Source organism: Tamandua tetradactyla, chromosome 14 (genome assembly GCF_023851605.1).
Source record: "Tamandua tetradactyla isolate mTamTet1 chromosome 14, mTamTet1.pri, whole genome shotgun sequence".
NCBI lineage: Eukaryota > Metazoa > Chordata > Mammalia > Pilosa > Myrmecophagidae > Tamandua > Tamandua tetradactyla.
In genome coordinates, this window is record NC_135340.1 from 93,341,563 (window position 1) to 93,363,138 (window position 21,576).

Below are 21,576 nucleotides of genomic sequence, written 5' to 3' on the forward strand. Positions count from 1 at the left end.
AGCAGAGACAGGTTGTGATTCTGTGGGTAGTCATGGATGGAAGAGACCCCTGCAGGGGTCCACATCACACAGAGTATTGTGTGTCATATAGAGGGGATTGAATTTTATTCTGCAGATGCTGGGGAGTGACTAAAAAGCTTGAATCGTGAATGACATGACTAATTCTGCGTTTCAGAAAGATTGTTTTGCCATAAGTAAGGTAGACAGGCTGGGGAAAAAGAAGGTCAAGGAGTCTAGGTGTGGGATATTGGTTAGGGATTTGATGAAACAGAATAGATGAGAAATGAGGACCACTTGAAGAAGAGTGGTAGCTTTAGGCATGGAGAAGAGAATGAGTTCTGACACAGGCAGCATGAAAAGTCTCTGGGCCTTGGCTCCTCACCATTTGGGGCAGTTGAAGAGATAGTCTGATTTTGCCATCTGGGTGTGGTATTATTAATTGAGACAGAATGCAGGAGAGAGAGCAGGTTTGGTGGGGAGGAGGGGATGGGGGATATAAATCCATTTTGAAGTGGCTCTGAGGCCTCCAGGAGATGCTGGTAGGTAACTAGTTGAATGTATTGATCTGGAGCTCAGGAAATAGGAGAAACTGATTCAGGAGTCATCAAGGTGTGATAATGAGGTGCACCCTGTGTGATTACAAACGGGGTGTGGTAGCAAGAAGATGAGGCATTGACAGAAAAGGGCCAAGCCAATGTTAATTTCCTTTTCTAGATGAGATTTTCTAGGTCAAATGATTTTGAAAATTATTTTCTTGAGTAGTATAGTTTACAAAAACAGAGAGAAGCTATAAATATAAATTTAGAAAGATTTACTCTAAGAATATGGAAATGGGTATCAATAGTTTGATAGAATTAAGGGACCACACAAAGAGGTGGGTTTTTTGTACCTCTGCTTTTGCTGTAGAAAGGGCAGAATAGAATGGTAAAGGGACTCTGGAATAAGGAACGGTGTATTTGGACAAGAGTATTTCATTAGGTTGATATGATCAATGGCAGCAGGAAATTAGAAATATAAGAATTGTTCTGCCACTTGCCCATCAGCTTTTCCAGTCGCTCCTTCAAATGGTAGTTATTAACTTTGTATTTTCAGCTGTATGTTTAGTTAGTGATAAACCATAAATAAAATATTTAAGTAGCTGCCCCCAGGTAAGACTTCTCTTATGTATCCTTTGGAAATTTAACAAGTAAAATGAAAAATGTTTTATTTATATTTGCTTTTTGTTAGAAAGGAGACATATATATATGTACCAGCTACCAGATCTCTAGGATAAGGATATAGTCTTTCAATAAAACTGGTTGTCTTAGGATTGATACATAGCTAGGCATTCGGACCAATCCAAGTTAATTGTACTTCATCTGTGTCTGTGTTGGCTTTTCAATAAACAAACCAATCAACCCCAAATGATAGAATAACAATTCATGTAGTAATAATTCAAATGGCTTAAAAATAAAGTTTTCTGCCATCTCTTGAGCCAGTTCTCAGATATGACCACTATTAACATACTTATGTGTCCTTCTGAGTCTGTGTATTTGTCAGGGTTCTCTAAAGAAACAGAACCAACAGGAGATATCTGCAAATAGGAGATTTATAAAGGTGTCTCACACAACTATGGGAATGGTAGAGTCCAAAATCTGCAGGGCAGGCTGTGAAGCTGGCAGCTCCGATGAGACTCGCACAGGAGAGACTTGCTGGCTGAAGAAGCCGTGAATGAATCTCTCTTCTCCCTTAAAAGCCTCTACCTGATTGGATTATGTCTTTGGTGGGAGATACCTTAGTGAATTATATATGTAATCAGCCACAGATACAGTCAACTGACTGATAATTTAATACACCAGCCTTCTGGTTTATCAGCCAGCCAGAAAATATCATTGCAGCAAAGGACAAGCCAATGTTTGCCTGGCCAGACAGCTGGACATCATCACTTGGCCAAGTTGACACCAGAACCCAACTCATCACAGTCTGTTTGTGTGTACTCTTTTAAACTTATGCAGATACAGATAAGATCATACTCTACATTCTGTTCTGCATTTTGCTTTTTCACTTGTTCATAAACCTTAGAGTTCTTTTTATAACAGTACACGTTGATCTACCATGTTGTTTTTAATAGTTGCATAGTATTGATGGGCGTTAATTTATTTAAGCAGTCCTCTGTGATGAACATTTGTTACTTCAATTTTTTTTATATTGCAAACAGTGACATAAAGGACATTCCAATAGATATATTTTTGCATACTGATGCAGGTAAGTCCAAATGATTAATTCTTCCCAGTAGAATGGCTGTGCATTTTAAATTTGAATAGGTTTTTCCTTATTGCTTTCCAAATAAGTCTTTGTCATACCCACCAACAACATATGAGAGTGTTTGAGCGTCTCTTGAATAAATGAACTAATGAACACGTACTAGTTGACCACCTACTTGTGTGCCAGGCTCAATGTGATGCCCTGGAAAAGGGAAGATGCGTAAGGAATGATTGTCTCTGGCCATAAGTGACTCAGTTTGTATGAAAAGATGGAGGTGTGGAGAGAAAGGATGGTAAATAATTAAGATGGGAGTTTTGGTCTCAGATGAACTGGCTTAGTTCCTGGTTCTGCTGCTTGCTAGCTGAGTGAATCTGAGGAAACCCCTTAATCTCTCTAACCTCCATTTCTTATTTCAAAAGTGGGGATAATAATATTTGCTTCCCTGGAGTGTTGTGAAGATTAAGAAATTTATATAAAGTTTTTAGTACAGTGCCTATCATATTATGCCTACCACATTTGATAATGATAATGAAATTGATAAGGAATACTGTTACACTTGAACTAGTGATTTCAATCCTAGTGGTAAGGACCCCAATGGTGTGTCCAGGACAGAAGGTTCTGTTTTCCTGGAAGTTCTACGGAAGGCTTCAGATGGCAATTGTATCTGTGCCAAATCGGGAAGTTTGAATAGTAGTTTGCCAAGAGATTGTGCCAGGAGGAAATATATTCTTTCTAATAAGCTCATTCAAAAACAGTACACTATAATAGCATTAAACCTCATAAAACCTCATTAAAGTATTAGAAAAATCAGTTAACAGGGGTATCTTATGACTCCTGGTGCTTGAATTTTCAACCTTAGAAGGAAATTTTAATTCCTTCTTGCTTCTTTTCAAATTTGCAGTGGTAATCCATGTTCATTACGAAAAATGTAAAAATGTATGATTAAGTTTTTAATATATATTTTAAAGGTTTCTACTTTTATTAAGTATCTGTTCTTTGCTCCATTTCTTTTGGGGAATTTATCTTTTCTTTTAATCCAGTTGGAAACAATTCTTTATATATTAAAATGTTAACCATTAGTCTGTCATTTATGTTGTAAATATTTTTATCCATTTTGTTATTTTCTTCTTAATTTTGTATATGCTTTTGTTTTGGGGGATACAGAAGTTTTAAAATATTACTAACAAAGCGTATTAATCTTTTTCTTTAAAATTTCTGTCTGGTTTCACTGTTAGGAAGTCTTTCTTGAGATTATACAAACATCCATTTTATCCTAGTATGTATGTTCTATTTTAAAATATTAAAATATTTAATCCTTTTTCAATGTATGTTGATGTATAGTGGGGGAATCTAACTTTTTTAAAGTGATAGTTGTATTCCATACCATTTAGTGAGTAATCTGCCCTTTTCTTGCTGGTCTGAAAAGTGACCATTTTCATGTTCTTAAATTCTTGCATATGTTTGGATGTGTTTCTGGACATTTTACTCTTTCTTACTGATCTTTTTGCGTATTTGGCATTAGTGCCATAATGTATATATTAATATAGCTATGTAATAGCTCTTCAATGCATTTTAATACCTGGTAGGATGAGTCCTGCCCTATTACTCTTATATTTAAAAATTTAACTGTCTGATCTTAAACATTTATTTTTTGAGATTGACTTTAAAATCATTTGTTAGTTTCTCCTCAAATTCTCATTGGGATCTTGACTATAATGGTGTTAAATTTACAGTAGTAGAGAAATATATATTTCACCATTAATTTGGGGAAATGGATTTCTTTACAATATTCAGTGTTCTCCAGGAGTAAGGTATATGTCCCCATTTATTCAAGGCTTTTGCTACGTGCCTTTGCAAATATTTTCATTTCTAGCCCATATTGTTTCTGCACATTTTTTGTTAAGATTAATAATTTTATTGTTTTTATTGTGATTGGATTTTTCCAATGTATTATCAACCTTGTTATTTTTGTTGTGTAGGAAAGACGTATACCCGGGAAGCATCGGCTCAAATTTCCAAATAGAACCAGAAGTCTTTGAAGTAATTTTAAAGTTATTTTCTTTGAATTTTCTGTAAGTTCAATAAAATTAAATTTGCAAAGTTAGTCTTATGAGAAACTTGCATCCTGGATAACATGTTTCCAAAATGAAGATCCAATACTCATTCTTTAAATGCAGTTTTATTGAGATATATTATATATTCACATATCATATAATCATCCAAAGTATAGTCAGTGGTTCACAATATATCATATGATTGTGCATTTGTCATCACAGTCTATTTTTGAACATTTTTATTACTCCAAAAAAACCCTAAAAATAAAAGTGAAAATGAACACCAAAACATATCCCTACTCCCCCCATTATTTATGTGTTTTTGTCTTTTTTTTTCTTATCTGTCCATATGCTGTATAAAGGGAGTGTCAGCCACAAGGTTTTCACAATCGCAGCTCACACGTTAAAAGCTCTGTGGTTATTCCATCATCTTCAAGAATCAAGGCTATTGGATTACAGTTTCCACAGTACCAGGTATTTCCCTCTATCTACCCCAGTATACCAGAAACTGAAAAAAGATATCCATATATTACATAAGAATAATCTCCAGAATGACTTCTTGACTCTATTTGAAATCGCTCAGCTGCTGAAACTTTATTTTGTTTCATTTCTCTTTCCCCTTTTGGTCAAGAAGGCTTTCTCAATCCCATAATGCCAGGGCCAAGTTCATCCCCTGGAGTTATGTCCCATGTTGCCAGGGAGATTTACACACCTGGGAGTCATGTCACACATTGCCAGGGAGATTTACACACCTGGGAGTCATGTCACACATTACCAGGGAGATTTACACACCTGGGAGTCATGTCCTATGTTCCCAGGGAATTTACACCCCTGGGGATCATGTCACACATAGAGGAGAGGGCACTGAGTTCAGCTGCTAGTCGGCTTAGAGAGAGAGGCCACAGGTGAGCAACAGAGGTTCTCTGGGGTGATTCTTAGGCATAATCATAAGTAGGCTTAGCTTCTCCTTATGAATAAGTTTCATAAACCAATACTCATTTTTAAAAGGCTGCTGTTTCTCAGATGGTTTGAGTAGTTTTCTCAATTTCCAGCAGATGTCAGTGTTTTACAGATTTATTGGTTTGATGTGGGGTTTTGTCTCTGTAGTCTGCCATATTCCTGTATTCTTTAGGAATTTAATCAGTAGACTGGGAGTTATTGGAAACTGAAGGACATTTTGGAGAACATCCATGTCAGTCCTTTCATTTTGCAGGTGAGGGAACAGGGCTAGATGGGAAATGACAGTCCAAACTCGCACAGTCCCACAGAGTGAGGCTGAACACCAGGTTTCTTGATTCTTAGCCTAGTGTTCTTACTTCTAAAAGACTCTCTAAAAAATTGCTTAATAGAAGTCACCAAATCACAGAGAAGAAAAAATGCAGTCTAGTGTTTCAGTGTAAGTTATATATTTGAGGAAGAGGAGCAGATGTTCAATTTTTTTGATAAGTATATATTTAAAAATTCTTTATGACAAGCTGTTAGATTCATGGATTATAATAATAGTTGGTATATCTGACAGCAAAATAGCTGACTTTTTTCCTTTTACCTGAACGTAGAATTACTGGTTGTGAAAGTGACCTTTGATATGTAATGTCCAGTCCTAATTTGGATATAACATCAGTGCCTGTATATGGCTAATAGAATTACTGCCACCACCCTTTCTCTACAGCCTACTTAGTTATGTTTGAGAGAAATAATGTCATTCAATTCAACATATGTCAAAAAATACTAACAAGGAATCTGTTATCTTCTCTAATGAATACATCAACTAGCAGAAATTTTTTTTTTTTTTTTGAACATGGGCAGGCTCCAGGAATTCAAACTGGGTTCCCAGCATGGCAGGCTAGAATTCTGCCATTGAGCCACCATTACCTGCCCGAAAAATGTTTTTCTTCCACATCATGATTAGTAGACAAATCAGGGCAAAGAAATCAGGGAAATATTCAGGGGAAGCTTTAGATAAAATCATGAAGTGAGCAAAATATCATTTGCAGAGAAATATCCTGTCTTTTAATCACCTGACTCCACCCTATCATTACATCCTCTTATAGCTCTTAAGACAGGTTCTTCCATATAGTAAGTTATTAGAAATGACTATTGATTTGATTACCTTGAATTTTTTTTTTTTGTATGGTGTATGGCAGGAGTCACATTTCTTTCTTTTTCCATGTGAGTATCCCATTATTGTAGCATCATTTGTTGAATTTTTGTTGTTTGTTTGTTTTTATTTGTTTGTTTGCTTGTTTTTTGTTTTTTTTTATACATGGGCAGGCACCGGGAATCGAACCCGGGTCCTCTGGCATGGCAGGCAAGCATTCTTGCCTGCTGAGCCACCATGGCCCGCCTGCTTGTTTGTTTTTGAGAAGTACATGGGCTGGGAATTGAACCCAGGTCTCCTGCATGTCAGGTGAGAATTCTACCACTGAACTGCCCTTGCCACCCCCACATTGAATTTTAATTGAAGTGCAAATCTTCAGGAAATTTTTTTCTGCTTCCTTTTTCCTATCAAGCTGCTTTTGCAGGTTTTAGGGAGTATTAAAGATTTCATGAGCAAGTGTTTCACCTATCAGAAGAAGACTTATTGAAGCAGATAACAAGGGTGGTTGGAGTGAAAAAAGTATTTGGAACTCACTGGAAAAAGACATTATATAAAAAGCAGGTACTATTATTTCAAAGTAATAGGTTGCTTTATCTCAGGTCTGCAGTAATAGGGTTTGTTCTTGAAGGTATGAGGTGCATATTAGCCGAGCTATGAGTCCTCCTAGGCTTGGAAGGAGAAAGCAAGCAGAAGAAATATAATGTGCCATGTGATTTTATTTTAGCTGAATGTATTGAACCAGAAAGGTTGCAGGACTTTTAAGTGCTCATTTCATATCTTGGTAAAATGAATGGTGAAAGTCATGGAGAAGCTTCCATTTTGCTTAAGCTCTTAAGGCTTAGAAATCTTGCAGTACTATAATTATTTAGATTAATGACTTTAAGAGCTCATCTTCTAAAAAGTGAGAAAAATAGAAAAAGCTCAGAAAACACTCTTATATTTCTGTTTCTGGAGAAATTGTTCTTCATTACTCAGGAATAAAACAGACTTTTTTCATTCTTTCCTGTCTTCTTGAGCACAACCCCTCATGAGTCTGTGTATGGATTGGGTGGCCTTCCATGTTCTTCCCCCAAGTCCTAATTAATGAATTAACTGTGTTATGCACATAAACAAGGAATTGTCCTAAAACTCACAAGGTCACTAAGCTTTGCTTCTGAAGAGATTTGAGAAATTAAAGAGTTCCATCCATCCATTTTATAGATGAAGAATATCAGATAACCAGAGGTTGCCTAAGGTTAGTCAAGAATTATAGGAAATTCTGTAATTTCTTCTCAGTTTTTATTGTCTTTTCTTGGGTCCATGTGACTGTTATTATAACAGTGAAGTTATCCCAAAGAGCCAAAATAAATGCAACATTTAAAAAAATGCCATTTGTTTAAAGCTACTGTTGCTGATCCTATTTCCTGCAAAGCATTTTTGCATATCGGCAGTAAAGACAGTCTAATTCTTTTTTTCCAGTAAGATTTATTTTGTTAAATACTTGTTAAGATAGGATAAGGTGATTTTTTTGTTTGTTTGTTTCTTGCCTTATGGTAGATGCTCTAAAACAGGGATCAGCAAATTTTCTGTAGAGAGCCAGATAGTAAATATTTGGGGCTTTGTGGGTCACATACCATCTTTTGCAGCTACTCAACTCTGCTGTTAGTGTGAAACCAGAGAATGGCTATGTTCCAGCGAAACTTTATTTACAGAAGCAGGTAATGGACCAGATTTTACCCATGGGTATAGTTTGCCCACCCTTGCAATAAAACCCTCCCCCCATTTTTAACAATTGTTTTATTGGGGTTAACATATACACAACACAAAATTTCCCATCCTAGGTACTATTGTATGTAAGTCAGTGATATTAGTTACAGTCACAAGATTGCACTACTAGTACCAACATCCGTTACCGAAACTCTTCTATCACATTGAATAGAAACGGTACCCATTAAGCAATAATTCTCCATTTCCATACCCTTCCCAACTCCTAGAACTTGTAATCCACTCTTTTTATCTATATATTTTTATTCTAGGTATTACATATAAGTGAAATCAAATAATAACTGTCCTTCTGTGTCTAACTTATTTAACACAACATATCAGAGCATCATTCCTTTTTATGGCTGAATAATGCTCCATTGCATGTTCATCCATTCACCTTTTGATGGACACTTGGGCTGCTTCTACCTTTTGGCTATTGTAAGTAATGCTGCTGTGAGCATTGGTGTAGGACCCCCACAAACACTTTCTGTCCTTAGCACCTAGCTTGCTGCCTTTCATTAAGGAAATAGTTGTCGTTGTTTATGGTGGTGATGATAATTAAGAAACTAGGAATCCAATTTTGGTAAATGAAATTATCAATTCCTGCTGACTTATAATTTTGGAGTTAATTTTTAGACAACATTCTAACCTAAAGATATAATAAACACACACACACACACACACACACACACACACACACACACATACACACACACAAGAAAACACCTAACATATTTGGACATCTTCCATAGAAGAATGGCAGTTATTCTGACTACTCATAAAAACATTTATTTTTCTAAAGGAATATAGCTTTCTTCTAATTATAAAGATGAAAGACATAGGCAATATAGAGAAGTACAAAGAAGAATTTAAAAATAAACCCAAATCCCCAAAACCCAGAGATAATATTATCAGTGATATAACCACATTTACATCTCTTGCTGGATACTTTCTGTTGACTCCTCCAGATCTTCTGTCTTCCTTTTCCACTTGCTTGGTCTCCAGCAAGGTTGGCCTGTGTATGCTACATCAACTGGCACCCTAGACCTTTTGTTTCTTGTAGGATTCAGCCAATAGGAGGCACTGACAGGAGAGCAAAGGGTGCAGGAGAGTGTGGTGGGGGTATTTGTCCCTGAGAATCCCTCCGCCCAGTGTGCATCATCTACTAATGGCCACACTCCTATCTGGCAGCCACCCTAGCAGAATTCTTTTGTTGCCTATAACCATGCCCCTCTGCCCCGTAGCCCCCTCCCCGACCCTGCACCTTGCGCGTTCAGACCTAGGGGTGGTGAAGGGTCTAGAAATTGCTGCTCTGGGGTACTTGACATCATCTCTGTTGCTTTTTCTATGCCCTGACCACACTTTAAATCATCGATTAAACTTTTCTCATATGCCCAGTTTGAGTGTGCCATTTGTTTCTCAGCATAATCCTGACCTAACTGATACAAATCTTCTGTCAAATTTGATCCCACCACTAAAGCAGATAAGTAGAACTTTCCTGTCTGCTTTACTTTATAGAAAGGCGGTTTAGTTGAATACTCCTAAAATACATTATGGATTTGTAGAAAAATATATATTCTTAAAATCCAATTTTTGTATATGATCAGAAATTGAGTATATTTTATGACTGCAATCATGAAAATGCTTTTGTTTATTACACTCTGTACTGTTTTACTGTGAAGAGTGAGTCAAGTAGTTGTAGTTCAATCTGTTCTTGTAAGACAACCATAATGAGTTCAAAGCATAGAGTATTGATTCTTGAGAGTTCTGCCACAAGAGCTTTGATGAATTATTGGTTCTGTATTTTATTTTAGGATTTCAACTTCTTCATGTTTTAGAAGCATGTTGTATAGAGGTGCCTGTGTCTCAGTAATCAGCCACTTGGCCTAAGGAGTAGGCATGCAGAAATTGATTAAGTTGACATTTATATTAATAGCTTAGAGACTCTTCACATCATAATATTCTTATCCACATATGAGTTGGTGGAAATTTGGCAGGTATTTCACAGTTAGTGAGTGATTGTGCTAGGATTCGGACAGCCTGTTTAGAAGCCTATCCACTAAACAACTGTGCTCTCCTGTCTTCAGGGAGCTTGTCCTTGGCATTCTGTCCTCCCTCTCTCTCCTAACCTGCTTGTACCTTTCCCATTAGGGCAGTGTGCATTGGCGAATCATCCACTTGTGACACAAGCCCACAGGTTCATTGCTTATGAGCTGAATGCCTTTTGGGAGTAATTTGACCTCTCTGAGCATCAGTCTGTTTATCTGTGAAATGGGCATAATGATCCCTGCCCTTCTGCCTCACTAAGAATGTGTAATGGAACAGCTGATTTTAGTCTTCCTTCTATCCTCAGGGTGTAGTGTAGTGCCTGACACATTGTAGGAACTTGACAAATATTAGTTTCTGTGTTCTTCTCTCTTCTAGAAGTTGGACATTGGTTAAGATTAAGTGTCTCATGGGATTGTCTGCACAGGTAACTGCTTGATTATAGTTAAGAAACTAAGGTTAATATATACTGGGGCCACTTATTATATCTTTTACTCATATTCCTTCTTAGTATATATAACTGAGACCAAGATCTGTCTGGAGAAAAACAAAAACTCTATTCTCAGAAGGCGGAGAAAAGGATTCCTTCTTCTTATGGGACATGGACATTCTTGCAGCACAGTATAAGAGCTGGTTGCGCCACATTGCATGGACAGGGAGGCCTCAATAAAAGTTTAACTGAGGTTTTTTTTTTTTTAATTGATGTGATTGGACAAGGTAATAAAAAGAGCAGAAGTACCTCACAGTCCTGAGAACTACAAAGAGCAAAGGTTTGCAGGCAGAAAGTCATGAGGTGGGTCCATGAAACAATGACTCAATCTGGTTAACAGGGATTGTTCAATCCGCGTTAGTGGGAGGTGACTTTGGAGAGGTAACTGGGATGAGACTAGTGGGTTCTGCATGCCCAGATAAGGCATTTGGATGTTATCTTTAATTGGTTTTGGTTGACTGAAAGTTTTTCAGTAAGGGAGTGTCATGATGAAGGCTACATGCTAAGATGGATCAGGAATGGGAGGGATGGAGATGGGGTTACCAGTTGGACTTTCAGGAGGAATGACATATTCAGAATAACAATTGAGACGAAAACTATGGTAGTAGTACTGAGGGGTATTTGGAGAAGTAGCTGTTGTGTCAGTCAGTTTCTGAAGGGGAGTTTGTGGGAGATGTAACCATAAAAACAAGCTGGAAAAAAGGAGAAATAAATGTAAATGTGAGAAGAGTACATGTTAAAAGTACATTAGGGCCCAGAGCTCTCGGCACTGCTAAGAGTCATACAGCGTGTGGGTCTTCGCTCAACTCCACCGTGGCAAAAGTGTCCAGCCCCACTGAGACTGAGTGTGCATTGAGCCCCTGATTGTTGTCTTCCGGAAGTATGCTGAATGGGAGAGTGACAACTGCACCCTCTCCAGACTGGAGTTCCTGAACTTCATGAATACAGAGCTGACTGCCTTCACAGAGAACCAGAAGGACCCTGATGTTCTCGACCTCATGATGAAGAAAATGAAGAAAATGGACCAAAACTGTGACAGGCAGCTAGATTTCCAGGAATTCTGTAATCTTACTGGCGGCATGACCTTGGCTTTTCATACCTCTTTCATCACAAATCTTTTCATAGCGAGCCATTCCCACAAGGAGATCTGAGGAATCCGTGGGCCTGGTCTCCAAACCTGCCCCCTTTCCTTCCAGCCTCCGGGTTGCCATCTATTCCACACAGCCCACCCGCCACCCCGCGCGGCCCACTCCTGCTGATAGTGATAAAGCAGTGTTTGCTGCTTTTAAAGTAGATTAGGACAAATATTGTGTGATCTCACTGATATGAAGCAATTAGATTAAGTAAACTCTTAAAGTAAAAAATCTAGAATATAGATTACCAGGGAACAGAATGGGTGTAGGGAATAGGGAGTGAAGGCTTCAAATGTACGGACTTTCTATTTGGCACAGTGGGAAAGTTTAGGTAATGGATTGTGGTGATGGTAGCACAACATTGTCAACATAGTTATCCACACTGAATTGTACATTTGAATGTAGTTAAAAGGGAAAATTTTAAGTTGTATACATGTTACAGGAGTAAAAAAATTTCAAAAGTCCATGGAACTGCACAACACAGTGAACCCTAAGTTAAATCATGAACTGTATTAATAGTACATTTATAAAAATTTACTTTCATCAGTTGTAACAAATATATGTGGTTCCGTTAATTAATAAAAAAATATATATATGCGGTTAATGCGAGGTGTTAGTAATAGGACGGTATGTGGGAATCCTGTATTTTATGCATAATTGTTCTGTACACCCACGACTTTTCAAAAAAAATTTTCTTAAAAACTTTTTAAAGTAGATTAGAAAGTGCTATATAACTCTTAGGCTCTAATGCTCATTATTCTCAACTCTTCATTTTTAGGATAAGAAGAGTCCACTAGCTGAACTGATTATGTTGTTAAAAAACTTAGGGTTGGGAGTTTGAGGGCAGGGCTTGCTCAAAGCATCAGGGCCCCAGTTGCTGCCTTCCTGGCCAGAGTTTAAAAGAATATTCTGTGAAGGTGAGCTGAATCCTCAGTGCCTAGCACAATATTCCAGTCTCAGAAATAAAAGGCATTTTATAGAATCCCCTTGCCGCATTTTCTTTCAAGACCTAGCTCAGATGCTTTTTTGGTCAGTGAGAATTCAACAGCTCAATGTCTGTCCCCATCTCCCCACTTAAATGGTCCTTACCTCAGTGATTCTCTAGTTGCCAAATGTAACAGATACTTTACTGTCCTTCCTTTCTTTGTATTCTTTTGACAATTTCCACTCCCCTCTTCTGAAAACTCTTTTTACTTATAGTCTATCACAGAGGTTAGCAAACTGCAGGTCCAATCTGGCCCACTGTCTGTTTTTGCAAATAAAGTTTTATTAGTGTCTGTGGCTGCTTTGGTACTATGACAGACCATATGGCTTGCTAAGCCTAAATTATTTACTGTCTGGTACTCTACAAGAAAAGTTTGCTAACTCTTGCTCTTGTGACATCACTTTTCGCTGGTTTTCTTCCTCTCTCTTTGGTTGTCCTAAATCATGGAACTGAGAGCACGTATGAGAGCCAGTTATAAGGTAAGGTGGTTAAAACGCTGGTTAAAAATTGCCTGAAGTATTAAAGAATCTCTACCCGTTTCCCAGCTCATTTTAGAAATGGTAAGTTAAATTGTTAATTAAGGGTTAGGGAAATAATGGATTCTCATATAGAGGCATTGTGCTGAGGAGTTTACCAGTAATACCTCGTTCGGTTTTCATGTCAGCCCTGTGAAGTGGGCACTGATTTTAACTGTGTTTTACGAATGAGAAAATTAAAGCACATGCGGTTGGGAGCTTGCTCTGGGGCCACCCGGTTATAACCCAGGGCTTCTGTCCCCACCCACCACACCAGACTGCCTCCAAAGGGCTCTGCGGTTTCAGCGCCAACACTGATTGAAAAGATAGAGGATGCTTGTGAGCAAATACAGCCTTTGGGGCTGGTCGAGTTATTTTGTTAGTAGGTTAACTTTGGTGTTGAAATGCAAAATTGTATTAGACAGGCAGTGCAATGGTGGCTCAGTGGCAGAATTCTCACCTGCCATGCCAGAGACCTTGGTTTGATTGCTGGAGCCTGCCCATGCCAAAAAAGAAAAGAAAAATTGTACTAAGAAGCCAGCAAAGCCTGAGGAAAAACACCCGATGGGCCATGACACTGCAGAACGATACGGTGACTTCCAGAGAGCACGTTCTGAACAGTGCTGCAGTCCTGGTGCAGCTGGGACTCTTTGACTCTGCTGGTCTTATTCTCTGCTAGCAGGGGCCCGTGAAGCAAGAACCCACAGGATTGAGCAAAATAAGAATGGATGGGCTCTTCTTGCACTCTGTGCTAATGTCTGTGCCATCTATTAATGAGCATTTTGTGACTCAAAAATAGATCCAGGCTAGAGGCGTATGAAGTACATATGCATAGGCAAAGCATTTTTCCCCTGATTTCTCTTTCTGAGCTTTGACCACGTAGTGTATTAGGGTGGGTCTGGCATCTTCCTCTGATAGTGAGGACTGGCCGAGGGTGGGGCCAGCATGTGCAAGGGAAGAAGAGGGAGCTAAACTAATACATAATTTTCAAGCCCTGTCGACGACCCTTTGTCTTTGGGGAGGGAAAACATTCAGAACGGTATTGTGTCAATGAGGAGCCCTAGGAGTGTGTGGGGCAATCGGAGCACAGAAGGAAACTTAAGGGTGACAACAAATGGGTGAATTCAAGCAAGAACTGCACTATTTTTTTTTTTCAGAAAACACTTGGATTTACCAAAATAACAGGAGCAGAAAGGGGTATTCTAAGGACATGAAGCCAGCGGCATTAGGTGACAGCCCTGTGATTGCAGGGAGCAGTGGGCAGGGTGTCCACCACCATCGCAGTTAGAAAGGCAGAACACCCCACTTCAGAGCCTCTTGCCATTCAGAATCCCTAAGCCAGGCTCTGTCTTGCTTGATAGTTGCAGAACTCTCTTTGAATAGCAGCTGTGTAAGGTAATACTCTGGCCATTTTTTTGTCCCTTAACATTGCCTCCTTGAGTCAAACCCATACACATTACAGTTCTTAAAATACGGGGATGTCATGCTAGGATGGATCCATGCTGCAGATAATATACTAGTTTTTCAGGATTTCTTTGGCCTAGAATTCTATTAAAATTCAAGCATGAAAGATAATTTGGAAAAAATTATGGCCCTCAAAGAAATTTGATCTGGTGGGGCAGACAGAGGCATATACATTGGCTGTAGTACAAGACAGACTACAGTGAGAGCTATAATCAAAGTACAGGGAATAACAAGAGTAAAGAGAGAGATTATTTTTTATTTTTTTGGCATAGAAAGGCATCAGGAATCGAACCCGGGTCTCTGGCATGGCAGGTGAGAACTCTGCCAGCTGAGCCACCATGGCCTGCTCAAGGTTAATTTTAACTAGAGGGATGTGTGAACGTTATTTTCTTAACTTTCTGTTTCCTATCCTTGTTCTTTTCTTCTAACTGCCTAAATGTGGGTGCTCTGAAATTCTAACTTTTCTTTCTTATGTACTGATTCTCTTGGCTTCCCTTTTTGTTTCTTTACCTTTGATTCCCAAATCCCCATGCCACAGCCAAACTCAACACTCATGTCTTCCCTGCTTCCTCAGCCTGATCCTTCTGCCCCAGCAAATTAACTAGCTGTTCCCCATTTTCTACTCATCACTGTGCTCCTGCTACCCTTGTCTTGGTCTCTGAGATAACTCAGATCCAAATCTGACACATCCTTAAAAACCCCGGTCAAATTCCAGTTCCTCCTGAATCCATCCCTGAACAACCCAGCTAGCATTGCTCTCTCTCTACGGAAGTCTCTAGTTCTTGTTGTTTCTATGGGTTAGCAGAGGCTGCTGCTTTAGATTGGAAAGGGTATTTTATGTCAACTCGACTGCCATCTGAAGGCAGGGACTGTGTATACCCCAGAGGACTTTACACAGCCTCTTCCCACACTGTTAAGAGACAGTAAACAGGACAGGATGTGTGCTCTAGCTATAGAAAGATGACCTGAGTTTTAAGCTTGAAGGTGCTCTGGCAAGAGGAAGAGGAAACAGAGGGAGCAAAGTCCAAGTATACAGGCCACAAGAGAGACAAATGAGCTGGACAGAGTCAGATGTCAGGGGCCAGGGCCTTTTAGCAAACTGGGATTGGGAAAGACAAGCAGGTTTACATGAGAAGGTCATGACTGTAAGCCAGTGACATGCTTTGCTGGATTTTGGCTGGCAGGGATTGACAGGTAACTGCTGGGAGCCAGAGAGAAGCTGGGCTCACTTCACAGTTCTGCAGGTAGTCAGAACAGCTGCTGATAGCAGGGGCTGGCCTATCTGGCAGTCTGAGCGTATCAACTCCAAACACCTTGTTCCAGATAATGTATGGCTTCCAACCGTGGCATGTCCCTGGCCTGATGCTATGTGAGATATCAGTCTGTCACTAAGCTGAAGGTCACCCTAAATCCCCTGGACAGCGTTTGGGAGGTCAGGCATAGGATATCAAACGTGGATCTTCTGCTGGTACTGGTACATTAAGCTCCTTGCCAGAGGCTGGAGGACTGGTCCCTGGGGTGCCATACAATTTTTGCAGATCATCCACCTAGTGACCTTTATTGCCGTCTTCTATAGGAATCTGCCCACATAGCTTCCAAGACTGTGCTTTCCGCCCTGAGCTCCAACAGCTTGCTCTGTCCTGCTGATGCCGTGGCCAGTTCTGGTGCCTGGGTTACCTATGAAGTTCTATCCAAAGGATCAATTACGGGACCCCGTCTCGCTCCTTTGGAGTGTGTCTGAGTAGGTCAAAGCCTGCTCTCACATGGATCTGGAAAAGCGTGAAAATCTGGCCCTTTCTTTCCAGTGGGAGGGGAAATGACAGAGTAGGGCCATTTGACCCGCTTTGTACTCTTAACCCTTCCTGCTCACTGACTTTTGGGCATAGCCCCATCCTTTTTAGCTCTTCCCTATCCTCTCCTCTCCTACTTCTCCCCCACCCTAGGGTACTGGTTCTCAAACCTGATAGGTGTTTAGAATCACCCAGATGCTTTAAACAAAACAAACAAAATATCCTTATGCCTTTTCCCTAGAGATTCTCTTTAACTAGATGTGGATAGGGCCTGAAAACTTGGCATTTTTGTGCATATATACATGAAAGAACTGGTAGAAGGATGGATGGGCCTTTTTTGTCTGACTCTGTACTTTTTGGATTTTCTACAGTGACCATATATTACTTTAGAAACCAGAGAAAGAATAGATGTTCTTAAAAAAACAGATCATGCAGTGATCAGTTACTTTCAGGAACCATTAATCTTCTTAAATTTCTTCCTCTTTTCCACAGGGGGACTTGATCTCATCTTCATGCCAGGGCTTGGGTTTGACAAACAGGGCAACCGGCTGGGGAGGGGGAGGGGCTACTATGACGCTTACCTGAGACGCTGCCTGCAGCACTGGGGCGTGAAGCCTTATGTCTTGGCCTTGGCTTTCAAAGAGCAGATCTGCCTCCAGGTCCCAGTGGACGAAAATGATGTGCAGGTGGACGAAGTCCTTTATGAAGACTCCTCAGCACCTTAAGTCCAGAATTCTACAGCCAAATAAATAATCAGTGTTCTGTACTGAGAAAAGCAAAGGACGTGTGTTTTTCTTTGTCAAAAAATAACAGATTACACACCAAGGTGAACGTGGGCTACATTATTTTTAAGTATAATTATAAAATATCTAACATAAAACTGTCTTTAGAAATGCTCCTTTTATCTACCTTTTCAACAAATGAGTAAAACATGAATTAAAAGTAAGTAATGGGGGAAAAATGTTAAAATAAATTTAGTAGATTGAAATGCTTGTGTGCAAGAAAGGAAGGGGTAAGGGGTGTGGTATGTAGGAATTTTTTTCTGTTTTCTTTTTATTTCTTTTTCTGAATTGATACAAATGTTGTAAGAAATGATCATGATGATGAATATGCAACTGTGTGATGACATTGTGAATTACTGATTATATATGTAAAATGGAATGATCATATGGTAAGAATGTTTGTGTTTGTTTGTTGTTATGTTTAAAAAAAATTAAAAAATTAAAAAGAAGAAGAGATCCCTGTAGACAGGGAGAAGGATTAAAAGGAGAAGGAGTAGGTATAACAGAGAAAATAGGGTTTAACAACCGAGTATGACTGCTGAATCACTATATTAATACTCCTAGCCTACAGTGTTTTAGAGCAGCTAGACGGAAAAATCTGAGATGGTAGAATGGTAGCCTATAACAAACTCTGGGATCTGTTCTGTAACTACTTGTTTAAGTGTGCTTTGAAAATTACTGCTTTTTTATTTCTTTGCTTTGTGTATGTATAATAATAAAATAAATTTAAAAAATGAATATAAAAAATAGAAGTGTGTATGGCAGAATATTAATTAAAAAGGAAGATATCACCATATGATTTTAACTTCCTTGTGTTAATGTGACAAGTTGATCTTTCTGCTTTGCAGTTTAAGTTAAAGTTTTAGGAGGAGCTATGGTAGAATCAGTGTGTGAGAAGAAGTTAAACTCACTGGAGCAGATGCCGCATCTCATTATGCCCTATGGTGGGCCTGGTCAGTCTCTGGCAGGCGTATGGAGACGCGGTGATGATTAACTGATTTGTTGATGTTTGCTTCAGGTACAAAGTTCACTTACTATATTATACCACTTTACCATGGTTTTATCCCTCTGAAATTTTATATTTGGCACTCTGTAGCTTTTGTTGGTATTGTGATTTAAATACTTTAATTAAACTATTAGTTCCCAATTTTGTCTTGTGTTTGTTAGCCACTTAGGACTTTAAGGTCGGCTATCTTATGAGTTAGAAATGGTTTCTGTTTATTTGTAGTTTCAGTTTTGGAAATGAAATTTACTGTGGGCTGAAAGTTGACAGATAGCATTGCAGCTAGGGAGTGGCAATTTTGTGGGGGGATGATTTGGTTATAACCAGGAACCCAGGAATCTTCTAGATGCTCTTCTTTCCCTCACACCCCATGTCCAACTGGTCACAGGGTCCTGTTGATTTTGCCTCTGAAATGCCTTTTACATCTTTTCTCTCTTTTTCATCGTACTGCCCCCTACCTCTTTTTGTTCAGGTTCTCAGCATTTCTAAGCTGAAGTGGGCAATAGACTCTTTTTGGCTTCCTGGCCTTCAGTGTTTTATTTGCAAAACTGCATCAAAGCAATCTTATAAAGTATGAATCTGTTCATGAAACACCCAATTCGAACCTGGTTAGCTGTTCAGAACCAATCGGATAAAGGCCAAACACCATCCTTGGTGTATAAAGCCCTTTAAGATAAGCTTCCCACCTAACTTTTCCTAGCCTTTCCCCCCCATTCCTATATTCTCTATAGGCACTCTTTATACAAGTTTACATCTAGTTCCCTGGTCATTACAGGCTTCTTCTGACCTTTACAGCTCATGCTTTTTCCTCTGCTGAAATCCTCTTTCCTCATTTGCTCATCTGGAAAACTCCTGTTTATCCTTTGAGACCCAGCTCAGTGTCACCTCTTCTATGAAGTCTTCCTCTACATGTCTAGGCAGAGTGTTTCTTCTCTCATTGAAGCACCACTGGCCATTGTCCTTATCATATTGTTTTATGTCGGTTACTGGTTGTCCTGCCTGCTCCCTCCCCTGACTATGAGCGCCAAAAAGCGGGGAAAATCTTTATGCTTCTAATACTTGGTAGATACCTAAACATATAATGAGTGTTCAATAAATTTCATGGAATGATTTAATTGGTTGCATACAAATGTTTCAATTAAGAATATGAATCCGTTCTTTGAAGAACAGCATTTGATTTGACATTTTATGCCCCCAAATAAAAATATTTTAAAAGTTTGAATTGGACTAAAATTAGATATATGATGAGAAAGGGGAGTCAAATGGAATTTCTACAAGCTATAAAGTCACATTACTGTATTGGTTAAGATCTAATTAAATGGCATTCTCTTTGAGAATTGCCTGTGATGTAGCACCTTCTGGTTTAATGGTTATTCAATAATAAAATTGTTTCTTTCTCTTCTCCGTTTGTAGAAAGGTTTTATGAGTTGGGGAAAGGTTTTGTTTTTAATTATATTTTCCCCAACACTAAACTACCGAGTCCCCAGCAGTTTGTCAGTTATAGTTCAAGCATTCCTACTTGTACTGGCAGAGAGCTTCTGCTCCCAGGGTTCTCCTCCAGGGAATGCTGGGGAAAGATGGCAGAATAGGGAGCTCCTGGGCTCACTTCGCATCCCAAAACAGCTATTGGACAGGCAGAAACTGTCTGAAATAACTGTTTTGGGGTTCCAGAATCCCAGGGGAGCATTGTACAGCATCCAGGGAAGAGTGGAATGAAGGGACTGAGAAGCTAAGGTAAAAACTTGTGAGTAACTCATTCTGCGGCAGCTGCTGGTGCCCATCTTCCACTCTCAAGGTGAGCCCCTTCAGGTCTGGCCCCTCGCTGGCTGCTACTGACTGAGAAGATCAAGGAAGCCCTCTTACCCAAGAAAAGGGGGAGGCACAGCTGAGTACTTGTCACAGGTTTTGATAAGCAATTTAGATTGCTGGGTCCTGGCTTCAAACCTCTGTTTTAGCCTGTCCCAGACAGGGACTGCTGCAGCCATCGTTTCAGCCCTGCCTCAGACAGGGCAAAGGTGTGGAGGTTTAATGATGCTCCTGCACGGCTGTGGGGATCAGTTTGCTGAAGGGTGCCATCTGCTGGGCAGGTAGGAAAGCACAGCTTTGGGGAGCCATCAAAAAGGCTCTCTACCATCTTCCTCGATGTTCTCCCTAGGGAGCTTTGTTATTGGTCTGCACCCCTATGTGGGGCCCTGGTCCGGCTGGGAAAGTCGACTTCAGGGTGACCCTCCTCCCAGAATTTGCCCTCCAGGGAAAATCAGCCAGAGGCAATGAAAGGTGAGTAAAAAAAAAAACTATAGAGGCAAAACAATAACCAAAAGATCAGATCAAGATTCTTGGGGAAGACGCCCAGCAAAGGAAGCTTTCTCCTGGGGTAAAACAATTGCACAAATAGTGCAATCTTAAAAATTGTGCTGTATACCCAGGGCAAGAATCAGATGAAGAAAAGTGGAATAAATTTGATCAGTTAAACATGGGTCATTCTAAAGGTCTTGAATAAGTTGGACAAGTGTCAAAAGAGAGCCTCAACAGAAAGCCAATCAACAGTAAAACCCTAAGCAAGATAGAAAACTGACCTTCAGAGTAAAACCATCATGATAAATAGATGCCTAGACACCAGAAAAATGTACAAGTCATGCTAAGAAACAGGAAGATATGGCCTTGTCAAAGGAACTGTTAGGACTTTGGAGGAGACACAGAATTTGAAACCACTAATCAAAGATAGAAAATCCCTTAATTCAAGGAGATGGAGGAAAGTATGGCTATAGAGATAAAGGATATTAAGAGACACTGGGTGAGCATAAAGAACAATTTGAAAGTATGAAAAGAAGGAGAACTTATGGGAATGAAAGGTATAATAGAAGTGACTAAAAATGTGTTAGAGGCATACAACAGCAGTTTTGAATAGGGAAAAGAAATAATCAGCAAACTAGAAGACAGGGCGGCTGAAATCTTAAAGACAGAAGATCAGATAGAGAAAAGAATGGAAAAATGTAGCAGGGTGTCAAGGAATTGAGGGATGGACTGCACAAACATACACACCATGGATATCCCAGAGGGAGAAGAGGGTAAGGGGCAGAAAGAATATTTGAGAAATAATGGCCCCAAATTTCCCACCTCTTATGAAAGCATAACTAAACATATTCGGGAAGTGCAATGGACTCCAGACAGAGTACTCCAAATCCCAGTTGACCTACCCCAAGACACATACTAATTAGACTATCAAATG

At 39.5% G+C, this 21,576-nt stretch overlaps 1 protein-coding gene across 7 annotated transcripts in view; it reads left to right on the forward strand.

The window, feature by feature from the left end:
- The window catches only part of MTHFS (methenyltetrahydrofolate synthetase), a 211,649-nt gene that overhangs the window by 49,064 nt on the left and 141,009 nt on the right, over nt 1-21,576 (forward strand). The window contains exons 3-4 of one of the 7 annotated variants that reach the window (XM_077128546.1): nt 4,661-4,772; nt 17,055-17,158. The exons of 5 other annotated variants lie outside the window; for them this stretch is intronic. In XM_077128546.1, coding sequence (XP_076984661.1) covers nt 4,661-4,772; nt 17,055-17,064 — 122 coding nt within the window. In that variant the 3' untranslated portion in view covers nt 17,065-17,158. Of the gene's footprint in view, nt 1-4,660; nt 4,773-17,054; nt 17,343-21,576 lie in introns of those variants that run through there. One more of the 7 variants, XM_077128541.1, reaches the window with a different exon arrangement.